This window comes from Chrysochloris asiatica, unplaced genomic scaffold, assembly GCF_000296735.1.
Source record: "Chrysochloris asiatica unplaced genomic scaffold, ChrAsi1.0 scaffold00072, whole genome shotgun sequence".
Classification (NCBI taxonomy): domain Eukaryota; kingdom Metazoa; phylum Chordata; class Mammalia; order Afrosoricida; family Chrysochloridae; genus Chrysochloris; species Chrysochloris asiatica.
Window position 1 is genome coordinate 11777193 of NW_006408590.1, and position 19870 is coordinate 11797062.

General features: G+C 38.3%; 1 protein-coding gene across 1 annotated transcript in view; it reads left to right on the top strand.

Moving 5' to 3' along the window:
* Positions 1-19870, top strand: part of CD44 (CD44 molecule (Indian blood group)) — a 113731-nt gene that overhangs the window by 70808 nt on the left and 23053 nt on the right. Inside the window, 10 exon segments of the mRNA XM_006864893.1 lie at positions 3567-3692; positions 6189-6299; positions 6764-6880; positions 10196-10324; positions 11740-11871; positions 13375-13476; positions 15409-15498; positions 16330-16556; positions 19184-19217; positions 19514-19522. Of these exon segments, the coding sequence (XP_006864955.1) occupies positions 3567-3692; positions 6189-6299; positions 6764-6880; positions 10196-10324; positions 11740-11871; positions 13375-13476; positions 15409-15498; positions 16330-16556; positions 19184-19217; positions 19514-19522 (1077 nt within the window).

Genomic DNA, 19870 nt, shown 5'->3' on the forward strand with positions numbered 1-19870 from the left:
GAGTCCTGTTTCCTGTTGATCTAATTATCAAAGTTAATAATAATAAAGGGAAATGTTGATCTATGGGTAGAAAGCGTAGGCTCTGGACACTGGTAATTTTCAAGTGTAGGTGACTGACTGCTCAAGATTAACATCTAGACCTCAAACAAACTCTCTGGATGTTGACTAAATCCCTGCAATGTTTTGATTTGGGAGAGTTTGAGGGGGGAAGATTTTCATAGTCTGTTACAATGGGAGTCCTGGTGTGGCGCTGTGGGCTAATGCGTCCAACTGCAAAGTTGTTTGAACTGCAAAATTGGTGGTTTAAGCTCACCAGTCTCTCCTTGGAAACCCTATACAGGGTCGCTATGGGTCAGAACCGACTTGACGGCACTTAACAACACAACAGTTCCATGGGAGATATTACAAGTCCAACTTTACTTAGACTTTTAATGATGCAGAATGTGATCACATTTCAAAATAATTAAGCATTCCTTTTGAAGAAAGAGAGCGGTAACAAAGGTCCATTACATTTGCTTATAAGTCATTGAATAAAATAACTCCTTTATTTCTATAAATAACCCTGTAAAGAAAGTAGTTCCGATATTATGGTTGTCGTATTGTAACAATTAAGGTAATGCTGGAGAGTGGGAGAGGAGCTCAGAGGGAGAGTGATGTGGAATAAAGATGCTGATGATGTATTTTTAAACATTTACCTTGTTTATCATTATAGAACAAATGATGTGGGGTAAAAGGTCTTCCTTCCTGGCAGTGTTCATGTTGGGTTGTTTCTGGACTGTCTTGTCAAAAGAAATCTATTTTGATAAAATAAACTTCACTCACTTTGGCTTTTGGGGGCTTAATGATGGTTTCGGCTTCTTGTCTTCAGTCTTTGTTTACTTTTGTCTGATATTCTTCCGATGCACATCATGGCTACAAAAATGAAAGTCTTTAAAAATTCTCAAATTTTGATTTCATGTCCAATTCTCTTACTTTTGTTCTTTATAAATTGGACCCGTGGATCACTTCATTTCTGTCTTTCCTGATTGAATGCCCTATTTTTAAAAATGGATCTCAAAATGTCCTATTCTGCTTTGCAAAATATGGCACTAAAATAAAAGATGGCCATGGGTTAAGTTGGTAGGAGATTCGGACTCTAAAAAGGAAAAGTGGAGATGCATTTTTTTAGAAATCTACTCTGTGTGTCATTCTTCCTATGTCTAGGATTTCTGGGGTTATGTGTCTGGATTTACTGGCAGAAATATCATTATAAATTACAGGAAAATGATATTGGTTAGCCAAGAGATGTTGTATAGAAGACTGAGGAGTTAGGATTCTGGAGAGCTCGGTGCTGCAATCATAGACTCTCATATTTGGAGAGGATCTTAAGTGGTCTGGTTCAATCAAACTTCTAATTATTTAATACAACTTAACTTCCCAGTAACTATCCAGTCTTTAGTGATGGGAGCATACTACTTTATGAAGAAGCCCATCATTAGATAGTTCATATTATTACTTTTTAAATACAGTATTTGTAAGGATATCTATCTTCCTGAAATTCTCCCCCATGAGTCCTTGATTGGTCTCTAGGGAATACAGATAACAATACAGATTAATCCTTTTTTTATATTGCAGCCTTTTTAAAATCTGAAGACATATTTCTGACTACAGACTTGTCCTCCTTGAGATCTTTATTTGGCTAATTGGATTTCTGATTTCAGGCAAGTCAGAAGATCTATGCAACACAATTCTTTATCTTTAAAGGGCAAAATATGAACCAGAAGATGTTAAGATCCTTTCATCTCTGACATTCTATGAACTCCAGACTGGCCACTGGAGAAGTATGGTGCTTCTTTGTTTTCTTTAATCTTTCTTTCCACCATCCATATCAAGTGTAGATAATTTTCTTGATTAGTCAAAGTGTAAAAGTATGTACACTGATCATTAACCTTTCAACAATCAATTCAATCATGGTTACAACAGCTTTGACCAGCACTAGTGGTACAACTCCTGAACCAACAACTGAGAGGCAAGAAGTCAGTGACTGGTTTTCATGGTGGTTTCAACCATCACATTCCAAGAATCATCTCCACACAACAAAAATGCCTGGTAATGAGTTATGAATATCTCACTTCATACGGTTTCTTGATAGCCTTCAATAATTCTAGTTGACCTCTGGGGATGTTGTCAAAGTCAAAAGTCCAATCTGGCTTCACAAGTCTATGTGCTGATTTCAGAAGGATACGAGCGCTGAGATCTGCATGTTTGGCTTTATAGTATTAATCAGCAGATGCTTTCTCTCTGTTCTATGCAATTTATATAGCTTGGAGGAGGTGAATGTGAAGACTGTGAAAAGGAGGCAGAACTTTCTTGATGACAGAACAAAATTTTAACTCTGAAAGATGATTTTTGTATCTTCTAAAGTGATCTAAGTCATAAAAAGTTTTGGAGTTTTCATGAGAAAATAAAATAGCATAGTCAATGCTAACAAAATATAGAAAATCTCCATCAACTGAAAAATATAGGGGTAGACACTAATAGTATTAAAAACCAAAAGACAGCCTAACTCCTTTTCAAAATGTAGGGAACGCTTTTTCAGTAAAGACACTTCTGCTATGGTAATCAGCGATGGGAGGTGAAAGGGTTCAATCTCCGTTCCTATGACTTCAATCAAACGGAAAATGTGAGAAGTTTTCAAAATGCCAACTGCAATCACTCTAGTCAGCCTTGTTGGTTGACTAATAAATGCCAGGAATGATTTACCTATTCATTGACTATCCTATTTGCTCTATTCCTGGTGTGGCTCTGTAGGGTAATCACTGGACTGCTAACCATAAGGTCAGCGGTTCAAACCCATCAGCCGCTCCTCAGAAACACTGTATGAGTCAGAACTTACTCGATGACACACAGCAACAACAACAAAGTGTTACTGGGAACTACAATATAGTTTTTATTTATACACAGAGCTACAGTGATCTGATACTAGAGAGGTTTAATAGATGAGGTAGAATTGTACACACAACTGTGAGATTTTAACGATGATTATTATAGGTTTACACAAGTTTTTTTCTGAAGGCAACTTTACCAAAGCAATAGGCATGTGTGGAACCTTCCCACTCAATTCTTGTCATTCTAGTTATAGTGACATATGATTGTTGTTGTTGTTATGTGCCGTCAATTTAGTTCTGACTAATAGCGACCCTGTATAGGGTTTCAAAGGAGCAGCTCAAACTAACTTTGTGGTCCAGCATATTTAACCCACAGCACCACACCAGGACTAGTGAGTTAATAATACATGCATGTGAAACCTTGGGGGAATTTTTCTTGACTTTATGTTTCTTTTTTGGTGAGATTATGTCCATATTATATTTTAGCTTCTTTAAAGAGAATGTTCAGTTGTAAAGATCTTTTGAAATCTATCTGTTAGCTCCATAGAACAGAACATAAGAGTTTGGGGTCTTCAAGGCAGCTGTCTTTCTTCTTATAACATTGGATAGTCCATTATACCGTCTATGTCTGGTTTTCTTTCTTTGACAAATGGGGTGTTTGGCATTCAACTCAGCCACTAATGTAAGTCACCACGACAGGTACGGATTCAAATACCATGTCAGCAGGCTGGGAGATAAATGAAGAAAATGAAGATGAAAGAGACAAACCTCCCAGTTATTCTGGATCAGGCATTGATGATGATGAAGATTTTATCTCCAGCACCAGTAAGGGTAATCGATTACAGTCAAAGCATTTATGAAAGGCTTGCTCATTAATCTGGGTGATACCCAATAGGTATCTATCCTGGGGACTTAGTTAATATGAAAAACAAATTTGGTCCTATACTTTGGTGAAGTTATCGAGAAAGAAATTGAATTATTCAGATGGAAGCCAAAATGTATTTGGAGGAAAAATGTACTTAATATCTCTTATTCTTTCTTTTAAAAAAATTTATGGGGTCTGTTGCTACAGACTCACTTTTTAACTACTATAGTAAGCTTTGAATTATGGAGGTTTGCCAGAGAATAGCATATTAAAATGTTACCACAAACATTCATTATGTGCCTGTTATAGTAGGTGCTGGGAACATAACAATGAAAAATACCAGAGCCTTTGCCTTCAAGGAGCTCACAGTAGATTTGGACAATGTGATTAAGAGAGTATTCATTAAAGGTGTTGTTGTTGTTAAGTGCCCCTGAGTCAGACAACCCTGAATCGAAGGCTTAGAAGGCCCTAGAAAGGGATACAATATGGAAGCAGAATTCAAGAACTGTCTGAGTTAATCAAAATCTGGCTGTGTGTAACAGAGCTGGGCACCAGTGTAACAGAAAGCCATTGAAAGAGCTTTAACAAAATTGTCCCAATTATTAAAAGCAAATGGTGACACCGTTACATGGGAATATCAGAATTGTGGCAATTATCACACTCTTTTGAGAACAAAGGTATGGCAATTGAGCTGAAAATTTTCCTTTAAAAAATTAAAACATACAAAGCCTCTTCCATTGTTCTGCCAGATGTCTGAGTTTCCTACACACACCTGTCATGGCCTAAGACTTTGCAACACAGATGGAAATCCCTGAACCTGACTCCATCATGGCTCTGCTTTTTCCTAGAGACGGTGAGCCTTTGGATGCTCCCTGTGGTTATGAGCCAGAGTGCTCTTTATCTCAGTGAAGCCAGAGTGTTCCTGGAGCATTTGTAAATGGACAACTGCAAGGTTGGGGGAGATTCCAAAACTACAGCTTAGGCCTTGAAGGAATGATACAGCAATTGCTCTAGAGGAATGGATTGTTTCTTATCTGAACCTTTAAGTGGTGTATTCCTTAGACTGGACGCACCACAGAACATAGTTTATGGGAAAAGGAAACTCTTTGTAGGAACTTCAGAAAGAAAAGCAAATGGATCCTGAGTGTTACACTGTCTCCTGGGTTCCGATGTGTCCTCCCCTTCCAGATAGCACTATCAGTAATGATGTAATCTTGACAGCTAAGACACTAAATTCCCATGGATGGCAACCCAAATAGATCAACTTGAAAATAATTGTGTGGTCCGACTTAAGGAGTAAATTTGGTATTTTTTTTGTTTATTTCTGTGGCATATTTTCAGTCCTAGCTCATGTTGTAACTTGATACCTGTGTGCGTAATTTAGCAGGTTTCCGTTTTCTGGAGAGGTGTGATAACTGCCACTTTTTCATACTTACTGAAAATATCATCAACGATTCTATCTAAGCAGCGATTCTTAACTTGTGAAATAGAACTAGGAATATCTGGTAGTATTACTATTTCTAAAAAGATTTGTTATTTGGGTACCAAAATAAGTTTAAAAGAGCTGGGGTGGGTTTGTCAATAAACTTTCCGTAAAAGATGTTAATTCTGATTTTGCCATGATCCTTCTCTGTGGTGCGTCTCCTATTCCAGCTGTAATCCTTTAGGCGACTGTCTCAGGGCACTGGTGGAGGTATGCTTTTTTTTTTTTTTTTTTTTTGGTGTGCCCCTAAGGTGGTGATTGGCTACCTGTGTTCTGTTTCAACTGAATGTATGTGCCTTTTCTTCTCCTTCTTTTTCATTGGCTATGGATGATTTGCTTATGTTATGTTTTGTATTTGATGAGAATACAATGGGTGTTGGATAAATTTTCCTAAATTGAATCATATGGCTGTTCTAAGTAGAGATTTCTTTCTCAGAACCATCTCTAGGAAAACTGGCTGCTCTGGGTGTTTTTCTAACAACAAAATTACTCAGAAAATGAAGTCTCTATCATGGTGTAACTTTCCATACCCACCTCTTCAGTGTGAGGCAGTCTAAGGATCTACAAGTAACACACTTACCGGTGATACAAATTCCTTAGACTTTCAAGGACGGAGGGCCACCACAGACTGCATGGATGTGATGTCTTTGGTTATCCTTGGTGGAGGGCTTGTGTTTGCAAAGGTGTTCGTCCTCATCCTGCAGCTTCTTTAGCTGACTTCTCTGGAAGATCTCATGTTCTGAACATGGAAGTATTCTATAACAGAATGCAAAGGACACTGAGATTCTTTACAAGGTGGCTGAATCAAGCTGAAGACATGCTCTTCTTTCCTTCCATGTCCACTCAGCCATCTATACAACCTGATATAGATGAATTCTTCTATAGACTAAAAGAAGGAGAGAATGTGCAAAACAACTGATGAAGGATCAAGAAATCCATTTTTTTCTAATTGCTTCAATCATAATTACCACAGTTTCAACCACATCACGGGGTTTTCACCACACAAGACGTGAGGATTGGAAGGAATGGAGTACAGGCCTTTCACATCCAGAAATACAACTCCAGACAACTACAGCGATGACTGGTAATGGGTTATACATACTTTAAGATTTGGGGTCTTTTTCCCTCAAAGCCTGTGATGATGCAAATGTCAGTCATCAGTACATAATGGGAAATTTAGTTACTATCTCATCACAAATTCTTAGTCAACTTTCATGTAGATACTCAATTCCACTTTGGAGACATTTAGCAATCATATAATCTCAGCACAAGGTATTTTTATGTTGTTTCTGTATAAAAATGGATACATTATAATGATTTGAAGTGCTGCTTTTGACAAAGTGATTATAATATTGTAACAAGTAATCAGGAGACAATTCCATGTCCATTGGGTTTTCCCTTGGGACACATTATTGAAGTCACTCAAATTATTGAGAGCAGTAAAAGTAATTTTGGGGCATCGAAATTTTAAAGAGCATGTGCTTTAATGGAAGAACAGAAACATTAAAAGGTGGGTTGATAAAAAGTCACAGTATATCATTGCGACAGATGTGGACAGAAATGGCACCAGTGCCCCCGAAGAAAACTGGACCCAGGAACAACAGCCTCCACTCATTTACCCTGAGCATCATGATGATGAGGAAAGCCAGCATTCTACCAGCACAAGTAAGAAGGATGGCAGTCAACAGATCTGGTTTAGACGAAGCGAGTGAAGTCATCTCTAAGAGTAGGGGAGACTTTGTGTAGACAGCTACTTCTGCTCACTAGTTTATTTTATCCCTAGAGTCTGAAAAACTAAACTGGAAATAAATGCTAACTTGTCAGGTTGTCCAAAAGGCCAAAATGCTATATATTTGGGACATGATTTTTCTGTGAAAGATTCTTTGAGTCTCCATCTGGCGATTTGTGAGTGTTTATGGAACTATGTAGTGAATAGTGTGTTATTCTGGTGGTTAGTATGGGATTTCCCAAGGGAAATATTCTCCAGATTGCCTCTTTTCTATAATGGTCTCTGATGAATCCACTTTCTTTTTCACATTGTGGTTCTATCTGCATCACTTGAGATCATTCCATGTACTCTTTAGATAAAAGTGAATGGCTCAGATGATGATTTTAATTCTACAGCTGCTCATAGAAGGCTTGTTGTTATTTCTATGTATATGCAAAATCTCAGGTTTTCTCAAACAACTTCAAGTCTCACCACTGGACTATGAAGATACAAAAAGCAAGCAAACCCCATTGAAATTGAATCAGTATGAGAGACAAAGGTTGGCCATCTTGGCCTCCAAGGAGCACTCTGGCTGCACTTCTTCCAACACAGATCTGTTGGTTCTATGGGCAGCCCATGGCACTTTCAATATTCTCCTCCAACACCATAACTCAAAAGCATCAATTCTTCTACAGTCTTCCTTATTTACTGTCCAAGCTATTAACCCTTCCCCACCAGGTCTCCTTACACTGAGGATATGATTAAAAAGTAGATGTATGCACTCTTCTTTTATCTAGTTCTCTGACAGATGTCTATCTTTTTTGAGTTATAATATGTATCATTTTTGGGGGACTACAATATGTAGCATTTCTTACAGCTAGAGTTCCACCATCATTTTCAGCATGTTGGACACCCCTGAAGAAAAAATGTGGAAAATAGCCACTTAGAAGTCAAAGGAAAAAACCAGAGGAGCTTGAGAAGTCATGGTTTGAGGGATGTTTTCAAACAACAAAAGTTTCTAATATTAACCAGGACAAGGGTGATTAATCCTAGACATTGTGAACACACTGATTTAACATAGGCATGAGAACCATGGACTGAGTTAGCAGGAGTCTTCTGACAAAAGAAGGAAATAGAGAGGAAGCAGAAGAAGTTGCTTCAAAATAAGATTCTGTAACCAGTCCCATTTGGGTTCTAACATTAAAACTTCAAAATTATTTTTGGTTGTGTGCACTTGGAAAGATGCTTGTGAGATTTGGAATTAACAAGTCTATTTTCTAGGGGGTCACGCATCATTGCAAGAAAGGATAAATCAAAGAAATAGACATATAGAAACTGACAGACACTGCAACAACTGAAGCAATTCTTTTATTAGTACTTAACAAAATATAATGTGCTTCTAATTGGTGACCTCTGGGTTTTATCAAATGAACATTACAATTTGAAGAAGAGAGTCAACCTCCATATTTTATAGTGGAAAACGCTGTATTCTTTTAGCACATTCTGATCACTTATACTGGGCAACAGCAGGGAGTTACTGAGTATTTAAAAGACTACTATGCTTATAAAAATAATGATATGAGGTGGAAAGAGTAGAGCTGTGTGTGTATGTGTGTTTATTTTCTTTTTAACATTCAAGTCATGTAGCAGTCTACATTTGGCTCAAATTTTCTCCTTGTAATTACATTCAGGAGGCAGTGGTCTGTGGGAAGTAAAATTGAAGATTTGACTGTGTTTTTAGTTCTCTATCCGGATAACTAGGTAATCCAGGAATATTTTGGTCAAAGCAAGGGTAAAATGAGGGCAAGAAATTTTGTCTTTTAAATTTCAAATCACTTGTATCGTTTTCTAAGATAATGATCCATAAATAATTTTACAAGTGACAAAACGTACTTTGGCATGGCAAGTTTATAGACTCATTTTCTTGAGGGACTCACAATTTGCTCTTAGTTGCTACAGCTGGACATTTCATTGGCTGTGTGATCTGTCGTGAAAGGATCCTGGTGAAATTTTTATTCCATCAATTTTGTCTTTTTAAAAAATGGAGACGATTACTTTGCTCAGTGGTTGACATGATAAGCCTGGCATCTGCATAATATCAAATACTGGCTTGGATAATTTTTATTCTACTTTTTTTTAAAGCAATTTTAATAATTTTTGATGCCACATAGACATACACATGTAATACATCAATGAAGCAGTATCCCAGTTATGGTAACATCTTCCCGCTGAGCAAATGTGATTAGGGGTTGTATGGTCACCATTTGAGAAGACCTTTTACTACGCTGATGTCGTGAATTATTATACACTTAGCTCTGGTAGCGTAGTAGTTACGAATCGGGCTGTGAACGTTAAGGTCAGCAGTTTGAAACTACCAGCTGCTCCGTGGGAGAAAGATGAGGCTTTCTGCTCCTGTAAAGATTTACAGCCTCGGAAACCCGTACAGGGTTGCTATGGGTCGGAACCGACTCTACGGCACTTAACAACAACAATAATAATCCTTTATCCAAAATCACCGGAATAGGGAGGTTAACTTTTTTGAACAAAAGGTTTTCTCAGACAAGATATGGGAGACTATGTTGTCATCACTTCCAACTCATCGTGGCCTTATGTACAACAGAATAAAACCCTGTCGATCCTGAGCCATCCTCACTATTGTCGTGTTGGAGCCTATCACAGCAGTCACTGTGTCCATACATCTTACTCAGGGTCTTACTCTTTTTCAGTGATCCTCAGCATGATGTCCTTCTTTAGGGACTGGCTCCTTCTAATAACGTGTCTAAGTACATGAGACATAGTCTTGCTATCAGCATTCTGACGGTACTTCTTTCAAGACAGATTTGTTTATTCTTCTGGAAATCAGTGGTATGTTTAGTATTCTAGAGCAGTACCATAATTCAAAGACAGTGGGTCTTCTTTGGTCTTCCTTATTCAATGTCCAGCTTTCTCGTGATATGAGGCTATTGAGAATATACTAAAATAAGATTAGTCTGAGAATGCATAGGCTGCAGTCTAGTCCGAACTATGTCTCATTCTGTTTATATGGTTTTGAACAAATCTAAGCTCTGGACACCAGAATTTCCATCTGAAAATTAAAGGATTGGACCATTTGATTTAACATGTGCATTTCAGAATAACAGTGATCTCTCTCCTGGCTGTTTTCCATTTTTACCACCTCCTCCTAGTGTAAAGTCCCTTAATGTAGAAAGATATAATAGCTGTTGGTGAGGACATTGGATAATAATGGCTCACAGTTGACATTCTTCTTATAGCCCAGGCAACCCCTAGTAGTATAACTGAAGAAACAGCTACCAAGGAAGAGCAGTGGTTCTGGGATGGATGGACCGGGGAACATACCCAAACACCAAAAGAAGACTCTCATTCAACAACAGAAGCAGCTGGTAATATATGGTTTGAAAAGCAAACTTGGGTGGAAGCTTCCTTTTGAATTAAATGCTTGACATTGAGGACACTGAACAAAATGCCAGTCCTGAAGGAATTGCCACAGACATTAAGATTCCTTAATAAATTATGATGCAGTCAACTCAATTGTAATCCTAAATGCTCATAACAAGTCGCCTGAGCAGAATGGATGTGCGCATGGAAAGGAGGCACGGGGAATACACCCTTGAGTGTGTCACTTTCAGATCTCGTTTAGGGCATTCTCTCAGAGAATGTAGCAGAAACCCCGGTCTTATAAAATGCCCCCTTTTATTTTGTAAAGCAATCTACCCTATGATATGGGACCAAGATTGACAACATGGCTTTATGAAGCACTCGATTGGTGAGAAGTGTTTAGTTAGGACCCCAGTTTTTGAAGAAACGGAGTCAGACAGTTTGGGAAAAAATGACACATGTCTGTTGTCATTTGGCCCTTTGTTCATGACTCTGGTGATCTCTCCTTGAGTGTCCAGTGCTTCCCGCCCCCTTCTGCCCCACAGCCCCAAATTTACACACCAAAAAGTAACTTCTCTACTCTTGAGTTGTGTGATTATAGAAATTAGACTCAAGTCAAGCTCCGATCCATGATTCTTTTTCTGTGTGACATATGAATTGTCTGGTAAAAGAATGGGAAACTCACATACTCACTTGGTATCAATGAAAGGTATTCCTGTGTTTCCATTTGCAATGTAAAATAGAATGCATAATGTCCTTTCTGTGTGTGGCAACTTCTGGATGCATTTCAGGCAGAGCCGTGGATTCACAGACTATGTGGTGTAGTTGTTTCTAAGGGGCTACTATTATGTTTTCTGCCTGTATTTCTCTACTGGCTCAGAATGAAGTAAAGGCACATACTAGCTACTAATCAGTCACTTAGGCCAGAAATCCAATTGTTAGAAAATACAGAAGTCACCTAACAACAATAAACAACAACACTTCTGATGGATTTCATTCATGTTTTCAAGATGAATGCCTTTTCCTTTCAAGTTAATCAAACGAGAAGCTGTGACCTGATCCCTTCTCCACCTGACTTCCAACCTCATGTGAATTTTTCTGGGGTGTGATTCTCTGGATTGTTTCTGGACTGCACTCTTGGCTCTTGAACTGCCTCTGTTATGGTAGTGTGGAAACATGGCATGGGTGAAGAGCTACTCCTTCATCTTCACTTGATCTCAGTAACTCATTCTCTATCCATTGTTGAAGTTGCTAATGTTTTTGTTTCCTTTATTCACATGCTGATTGATAAGAAAATAAACATGAATGAACTCAAACATGCTAAAAAAAAATTCTACTGAGTTTAAAATAAAAACAGTGTACCCCAGTGAAAATGTTAATGAACACTTTGACAATTATTGAAACGGTATGGTCATAACAGCCTTAGCCCACAACAGCCATACAAATAAAAGGATAACAACACAAAGTCAAGAGAACAGTAGGTTCTGGATGGATTTCTTTGACCCAATCTCATATCCAATGGGATGAGGTCGTCGAACAGGAAGAAGAATAGGTTATAGCCCTTCAGCCTTTTTCTGTATTGCTGTTGTTGTTGTTAAGTGCCATTGAGTCTGTTCTGACTCATAGTGATCTTGTATAGGGTTTCCGGGGAGTAGAACAAATTGCCAAGAGTATGCATGACAGAACACTGAAATGTCTTGGTGTTCAATGTTTATAAAGTTACCCCATAACTGAATCCAAGAGTTTCTATTGTTGCAGTCCATTAGAATACCCAACTTTGCCTTACCCAAATAATAGGATCAGCTGTCCCTTAAACTACAATGTATAATCAATTTCTACTAATATGCAAAGCATTATGAAGACACAAATATGTGCCATTATAGCATTTCTTAAGAGACTTAACATTTAGTTGGGAAAAGAAGACATTTAGAGTGAAAATATATTTAACAATACAGACAGTAAATAATAGATGTCAAATGAATATGGCCAACAATAAGGACTTTTTTTTTTTTAAAGAAAAGCCCTCAGAGAGTGGGAAAGATACATTATCTCTGGCTTAAGAAAAAGAAAGAAAAAATCTGGATAGACAAAGAAGGAGTAGGGAAAGTTTTTCTAGAAAAGAGATTCATGTGAGGAGAGTCATGTGAGGAAAAACCAGGGAATCCATTTGGCAGGTTTTCTTTGGTTGTATGAAAGCAGATAAGTTGGAATGACTGGCTTGGGGTCGTTATGCTGAATGGCTGAAGTGCCTCCTGTAGGCTCAGCACATATGTTCCCCACACAGCTGCTGAAGGCTTTAATGATATCCAGGGTGAGATCAGATTAGCCAGTCAAAGAACTTCAGGGTCAGTATTATGTCTCCATACCAGAGAAGAGAGAGAGATTCCATTAAATTGATGAACATGTCAAGAACAATATGATTGGCTTCAATGAGAAATTGGTTTTGACACCTCTTAAAGTATTCTACTTATGAAAAATGAAAGATGAACAAGAATTAGACCTTCAATCAGTAGATAGTTGAGGGAGAAAATCCAGTTGAGATTTTCATTTGGTTTCGCTCTTTTTGTTTGAATTTGGAATAGTAGAGCCAGCCATGGTTTTTGTCCTACAAAGACTTTGATCCTCTTTCCTTTTTGCATGTAAAGGCTGCAAATTTGCCGATGTGGGTGCCTAATGATCTGTGCCAAACCTTGTGGTTCAAACCACTGTTGTGATCAAGTGCCTTATCCTATGTAATGGGACAAGTCACACATAGGTCATACTTGTCTCTCTGTAAGACTGGAGAGTCTCTTCATACAATCTTTCATCCTTCCAGGATGTACAAAAAACAAACACAAACCATAGATTTCATCCAACTCTCCCTTTAGTGAAAAGCAGATATGCTTTGCGGTGCTCTTTTAAGGAAACAATAGTCTATCCTAATTCTGGAGACATGAAACAATAGGAGTTTTCTTTCCTCTTATCTCTTCTTGAACATAAAAATAATCTGACTGTAGACTACATAATCACCCTCAGTATAGGAACTCAAGCAATAACACTGGTTTAATTCCTTCAGATGTGGACTTCAGTCCTAGTACAACACTGCAGCCTACTGCAGATCCAAACAGTGGTCTGGTGGAAGACTTGAACAGCACAGAACTTCTTTCAATGACAACTCGTAAGGATGATGAGAGTCCGCTTGTGTTCTTGCTTCTGCTCTTAGATTGTCCAAGGTGTCAGAGCTTGGTGGTGGAATGATGTGCTTAGTGCTATGGAGAGCCACTTCTCCCGGGATGTGAAAACTGTCTTCATTGTCTACATTTTCTTGGTGGTGGTTCTTTAAATCTACTCTTACCGTCATTCTTGGTATCTTTTTGATTCACTGACTTTATGTTTAAAAAAACATTTTTTAAATTAAAAAAAAAAATGTTAACTTTATTTTCCTTCTCCAAATAGTCATGGTATGAAATCCAAGGCAGTGATTTCTTCATGTTTCAAACTGATCATCTCCTTATGATTTCCTTCTTTGCCCTGATGAGGAAAGGCAGAAGATGTGTAGGATTCCTTTAGAGGTTGTAAAAAGACATTTGGAGACCATTTATTCATAAAGAGTAGGGAAATCCGATCATCCCATCGGAAAAGGTCAAGGCATGTTGTTGACAATTGACAAAGACGTCTGAACCCCTAGAACAAAAAAAGGAACATTTCTATCACTAAACATCTGGTAGGAATCAATGCTAAATTTCTAGTAGCCTTAATTTCCACTCTTTGTGCAGAAATATCAAAGTGATCAGTCTACAGTCATTCATTTCTTGGCAGAGCTTGCAAGGGATCTAAAATTAAGAGGGCCATCTGCCTCATCTCACCCCTTGCTCCACATAATGGGCAGAGTCCTTTTAGGCAAAATGAAAAAATCAGCAAGCATGTGTTAATTGTCAATAATGTGACTATGTTAGGTATCAAAGAAGATGCAAATTAGACTAAGAATGGCCACTGCCATTGGAAGGCTATTCCATTTATTGTCACTGTTGACTTTGTTCTGATGTTGAGTTTGGGCTTTGGTGAATACCTCTTTCCTGGCATAATATTTATTTGGTAGGTGCACTTTATAGAGTGCTTCCACCTGTGACTCAGAGGTCAATCCCTTTCTTAGAAAAACACAAAAGAAATTAATTCAAACAAAGTGACTTTAGGTGAGGCAATAGTTCAACCTCAAATTAATATATTTCACTGAGGGCCCTGTGTTTGCCCAGGCAAGCATTTCCTCAGTGCAGTGAAGAGAATCCCATCCATAGATGAGATCAAAAACTTAATAGTAGAGTTAAAAAGGCAACTTCAATTTAATGCTCTTTTGAGGGAAGCTAGGAGTTTCTGTCTATAAGTTGGATCTGAGTTTCTTGAGCAAGGTATTCTAGCTGAGCTCCTTCCTCTCTTGTTACAGGTGTATTACCTACTGTTGTGCAGTGATGTTCATTACAGTCTCACTTCTTGACCCACAGTCAGGTGCTCTTGATTACTGGGAACACTACATTTTCTTCATGATGCCATGTGTTTATAACAAAGTGTATAGAATGGGACAGTCACTCATAGGTCATACTTCTGTCTCTGTTAAGACTCATGATTCCCTTCACACACTCACAGAAAGTTGCCTGTCTTACTCTACTATTAAATTTTTTATCTCATCTGTGGATGAGATTTTCATCACTGCTTCCTGGGGGAACACAGGGCCCTCAGTGACATATAGCAATTTGAGATTAAACTGTTCCTCTCCCTATGTGTCTACGTTCTCTAGTTTTTCTGAGTGGCTGACAGCAATACAATTGGATCAGGATGACCTAGGATGGACAAAAGTTTTGAGTCAGGTTTCATTTTAGTACTTTACTTTTGCTGATTATTCTGTTGAAAGGGTCTTGGAGGCCAACAAAGAGGAAGACAGAATTCTCTTGTACATTTTTATCAATAAAAGGAAAACAGTGCACACAAATCTTGTTTTCTCTTTGCACCTACCTATCTTAGACACTTCTATTGCTGAATCTTCCCTGTTAACAGATAAAAGAAACATTGTATCATGGTTCCAAATTAACACTGGATTCATCCCTCATTGTAACAGAGCAAAGTCATTTTCAGAGCTTCTCTACAGAACATGGAGGCTTAGAAGAAGATAAAGACCATCCAACAACTCCTGTGTCAACGTCTAGCAGTAAGAATGACAAAGCCCAGTTGATTTCAATTCATGATTGTGAAAAAATCAATAAATTGTGGGTGCTGTTGCAGTGTCTTTGGTGGAGGTGCTGACGCTAGGCTGTTACTCTTAGTTAGAAGGTGTGTTTGGTGATGGTTCCCTGATTTTTCTGCTTTGTAGACCTCTTGGTAGATGTTGTACAATAGTGCAAACTATATATCTTCATTTTAAAGGTCAAGTTTCTTAAACTCTGGAGTTAGTGTCTTCATATACAAATTACGAATCACTTATGTATGTTTGATTTATAATTAGCTTAAAAGTGTGAATTATATCACTCTCTATACACCTTACATTAACAATATTATTTTGTCCTTTGTCCTCAGGATCATAAATCCATGGTGCTGGTGACAAAGAAGCAGTGCCTTCTGACAAAGAAAAAAAATAATTAAATTGGTAGTTTAAGGTCTTTTGAAAGCTTGCACTTATCATTCTAATTGCAAGCAAAATAATTCTACTTCCAATCCAATGGTTCTTCTAATATCTGGTTGAGCTTCAGAGTCACAGTTGAAGCAACATAATCACCCTTACCTTAAGTCCAGGTTGGAGTTGCAATAAATGTCTCTTCTGGGCATTAGCATCACTCAGATTCCTTCTGTTGAGTGCTGTCTAATGATGTCGGCTAGGGTCCTGACTGTTCAACAGTGTAATGAACTGCGGTGTCTTTCCTTCTTGTTCATGGATAGTAAGGAAAGGAGAGGCTTTGGCAGCAGTTGCATGTTCCGTAGATAAGCATGCCGTGGGCAGTGGCTTTACAAACGTGGGTTTACCATTGATTGCACCTCCACGCAGATAGGAATGATGGCAGAGGTGGAAGAGATGAAAATCTTCCTGAAGACTCAACTACATCAGTGGAAGGTTATACCCCTCATTTCCCAGACACAAAGGAAAACGCGACCCTCACCCCAGTCACCCCTGGTAACACGGGGTCCCCTGGAGTTACGGAAGTTACTGTTATTGGCGATTCCAACTCAGATGTAGCGCATTCACTGCCAGGTAATTTGGAAATTTGTTATCTGGTTTGTTTTTTCTGTAAGGAGCAACACCATCTCCTTCTAGATTACAGGGAACAGGTTCTGTCTAGGCTGTGATGACAGTAGTTTGTGATCTGGAGATGGCTACCACCACTCATCATCAGCACTAGCGCAGGTAACCTTGGATGGGGGCATCGTAGAGAAAAGAACGCTTCCGTTTCCAGTGTAATTTCCATTGCTTTTCTGACTCGGTTTTGATGATGGAATTTCTTTGCCTTTTTCCTGATCTTGTGATATATTAAGTTGAACCAAATGAAATGATATTTTTGTAGGTCAAAATCATTGAATATTGACAATTTCATTAGATTCAACAAATATCTGCAACCTATTTAATAAGGTTTTACCAACATGGGTGAATTTTTCTTATATTCTAATATCCTGCCTCTGAAGTTATTCTCTTTTAGGTGTTGTAAAAAATATAGCTAATATACTATATATAACATTTGCTGAAATTATTCTCTCTTATTGGTAATTGGTGAATTTTGCTTTGGGTGAAAGACTGCTAGATAAATCTGTTCTAGCTATGATACACATTTATAAAAATTGTGCAATCTTCTATCAATCAATAGGTACCTTTTTTTTTTTTATAATGGCAACAAGATGATTAAAGAGTTTGACATGTAGACTCAGTTTGGGACATTGTTTTTCCCTCTAACAAGTCTGCTTTATTGCTGCTTTGTTTGTTTGTTTAACCATTTGCATTAAGAGATTAAAACTGAAGAAAAGGAGATGGGAAAATACTCAATCTGGCTGGAAGATTAAAAGCAATTCTCTGCTCTGAATACTAGTTCTTCAAGTTCATTGTGTCAGTCAACCACTAAGCATATTAAAGATTAGTGACCTTAGATATGTATTCTCTCTCTCTCTTGTTCTCTCTCTCTCTACACACACACACACACACACACACACATATATTCCCCCTTAGAAGTAAAAGAAATCTAACAATAACCCAAATAATATGTAAAACAGATGGCAGTCATGGTTCTCTGACTAACATGGTGAGAAAAATCCAGAATGCCACATGCTCACCCGCCTCCCTCTGGACTGCCCACTCCAGGGCTATAAGGAAAACAATTTAAAACAATACTAATACAGGTTTGGCAAGACCAAGCTGCTTATACTTATTAGTTTTTTATTTCGCATGATTCTCTCAGTTCATAAAAATTCCAAGTACCTTTTATAGTATTCTTCCAGAGAAATGAATCTTAGACCAATGCTTAGTTTCTCTTGGCAAAGTAAGGCCTGTTATGCAACCTAATGAAGTTCAAATTTAAAGGACAATTTAAATAGTATCCTAGCTGGTGTATCTAATGTCACTATTATTTAATGAAATAAAGCTTGTTGTCTGCCCATACATTTTTCTGTCCCTTATGCTTAATTTGGAATTGTGGTGGTGGTGGTGGTGATGGTCAGGGAGTTGGTGATGGTGATTGTAACGGTGATGTTGGGAATTGGTATGTTGGTGTTGGCATTTCAGCAAATGCTATTTTCAGTTCTGCTAACCATTAGTCCAGCTGGTGTGGTGCTATAGAATAAGCACAAGGTTGACAGTTCAAACCCACCAGCTGCTCCTCAGAAACCCTATACAGGGTCGCTATGAGTAGGAGCCAACTCGAGGGCACTGCACAACAACAACCATTAGCCAAGGAACAAATAAATCTCTCTCTTCAATGCTATTATGTGAGAGATTACAAATCACTCACCTTCATCTTCTTAATCCAGGCAAATTGATAATCAGATTACCGTGCATTCCTTAAAGGTACCTTGTATGGAGAACAGTAGCGATTTTATGAAACCAATATTCTTTGATTTGTTGTCAGAAGGCTCTAATACACTTTTGGAAAATATGTATGGTGGGGAAAGAGGTTGAGAAAGAAGGGAGTGAGTTTCCATATGCTGAATCCAAGGTTTGACGTATGGATTCAGATTTTATCTATTCAAAAGCATAGCTCATTCTAAAATCCTTAAGTAATGGATGCCTGAAAGGGTGGGGTAATAGTAACTATTGGGGTTGAAGATACAGATTTAATTTTTGGAAAATGTTATTATTTGAAGCATATCCTAATACCCACGTACACATTAGTCACATGTTCACTTTCATCATTTCATTCCTTTGCTCTCTGAATCCTTGCATCGTTCAATTACCAGATCTCTTGCTGCACACTTTTCTGTTTCCTGCCTTAGTGAAATCTTTAAAAATGTCTCATGCCCACAACCATATTCTCAGCTATCATCATACAAAGCATATAGCCCTTATAGCAAAGACACAGCCACCTGCAAAGACATCAGACTATTTTTCTTAGGGTGTTCATTGCCACAATTCTTGGATGTCTATCCCAACTACACTTCCTGTGATCACCCTCAATGGCCTCTGCTGCCCCAATTTCCTTAACTTTGGTTAAAGAGTTAGCCCACGGGTCAGTGAATTAGTGATGAACAATCATTACTACACTTTGCCATCATTATTTGTTGTTGTTACCTTTTAAAGAGTGGACTGTGTGATGGGCTATATGAAAAATTCAAACAGGAGGTGATGTAGACAGCAGTATGAGTGGAAATACATGGTACTGAGCCTTCTGTGATTGTTCATTACAGAACACCGACATGAGGAGACAGGTGGAAGGTCCCATACCACTCTTGGATCTGGTGAGTTTGAATTGCTTTACTGCTAATAAGAATCATAGAACTTGCAGATTATTACTGAAGCATGAGTTTGTGTTGCTGGACCAGAGACCCTTGGAGTTTTTAAGAACCACCATCAGAATCAACAGAACCAGTCTCATCCGTGTAAGATTAGAACTGTGTTCCATAGGGATGGCTAGTTTTTCAGAAGCAGATCACAAGCCCTTTCTTCCACAGTACTTCTTGGGTAGACTAGAACTTCTAACCTCTTAGTTATCAGCCAAGCATGTCAACCATTTGAACCCCCAGGGCTCCCATAGAATCACTGGGTAGGCTTATGAAATCATACTGTTGTGCCCACTGGTGGGGTTTCTGATTCTGTAGGTCTGAATACCTGAGCATTTGTCTATCCATTAAGTTCCCTGGTAGCGCTGAGACAGGGACATTGTGAACTACTGTTCTGGGGGAAATCTCCAATCTGAAAGGATTCGGGAAAAAATTAAGCAAGATCTCAATTTAACATTGCATACAGCAAAATCATTAAGGAAGTGTTTTTAGAGTAAGAATGTTGTTGTTGTCAGGTGCCATCGAGTCAGAACCAACTCATAGCAACCCCATGCACAGCAGAATGAAACAATGTCCGATCCTGGGCCAACCTCACTACCGCTGCCACACTT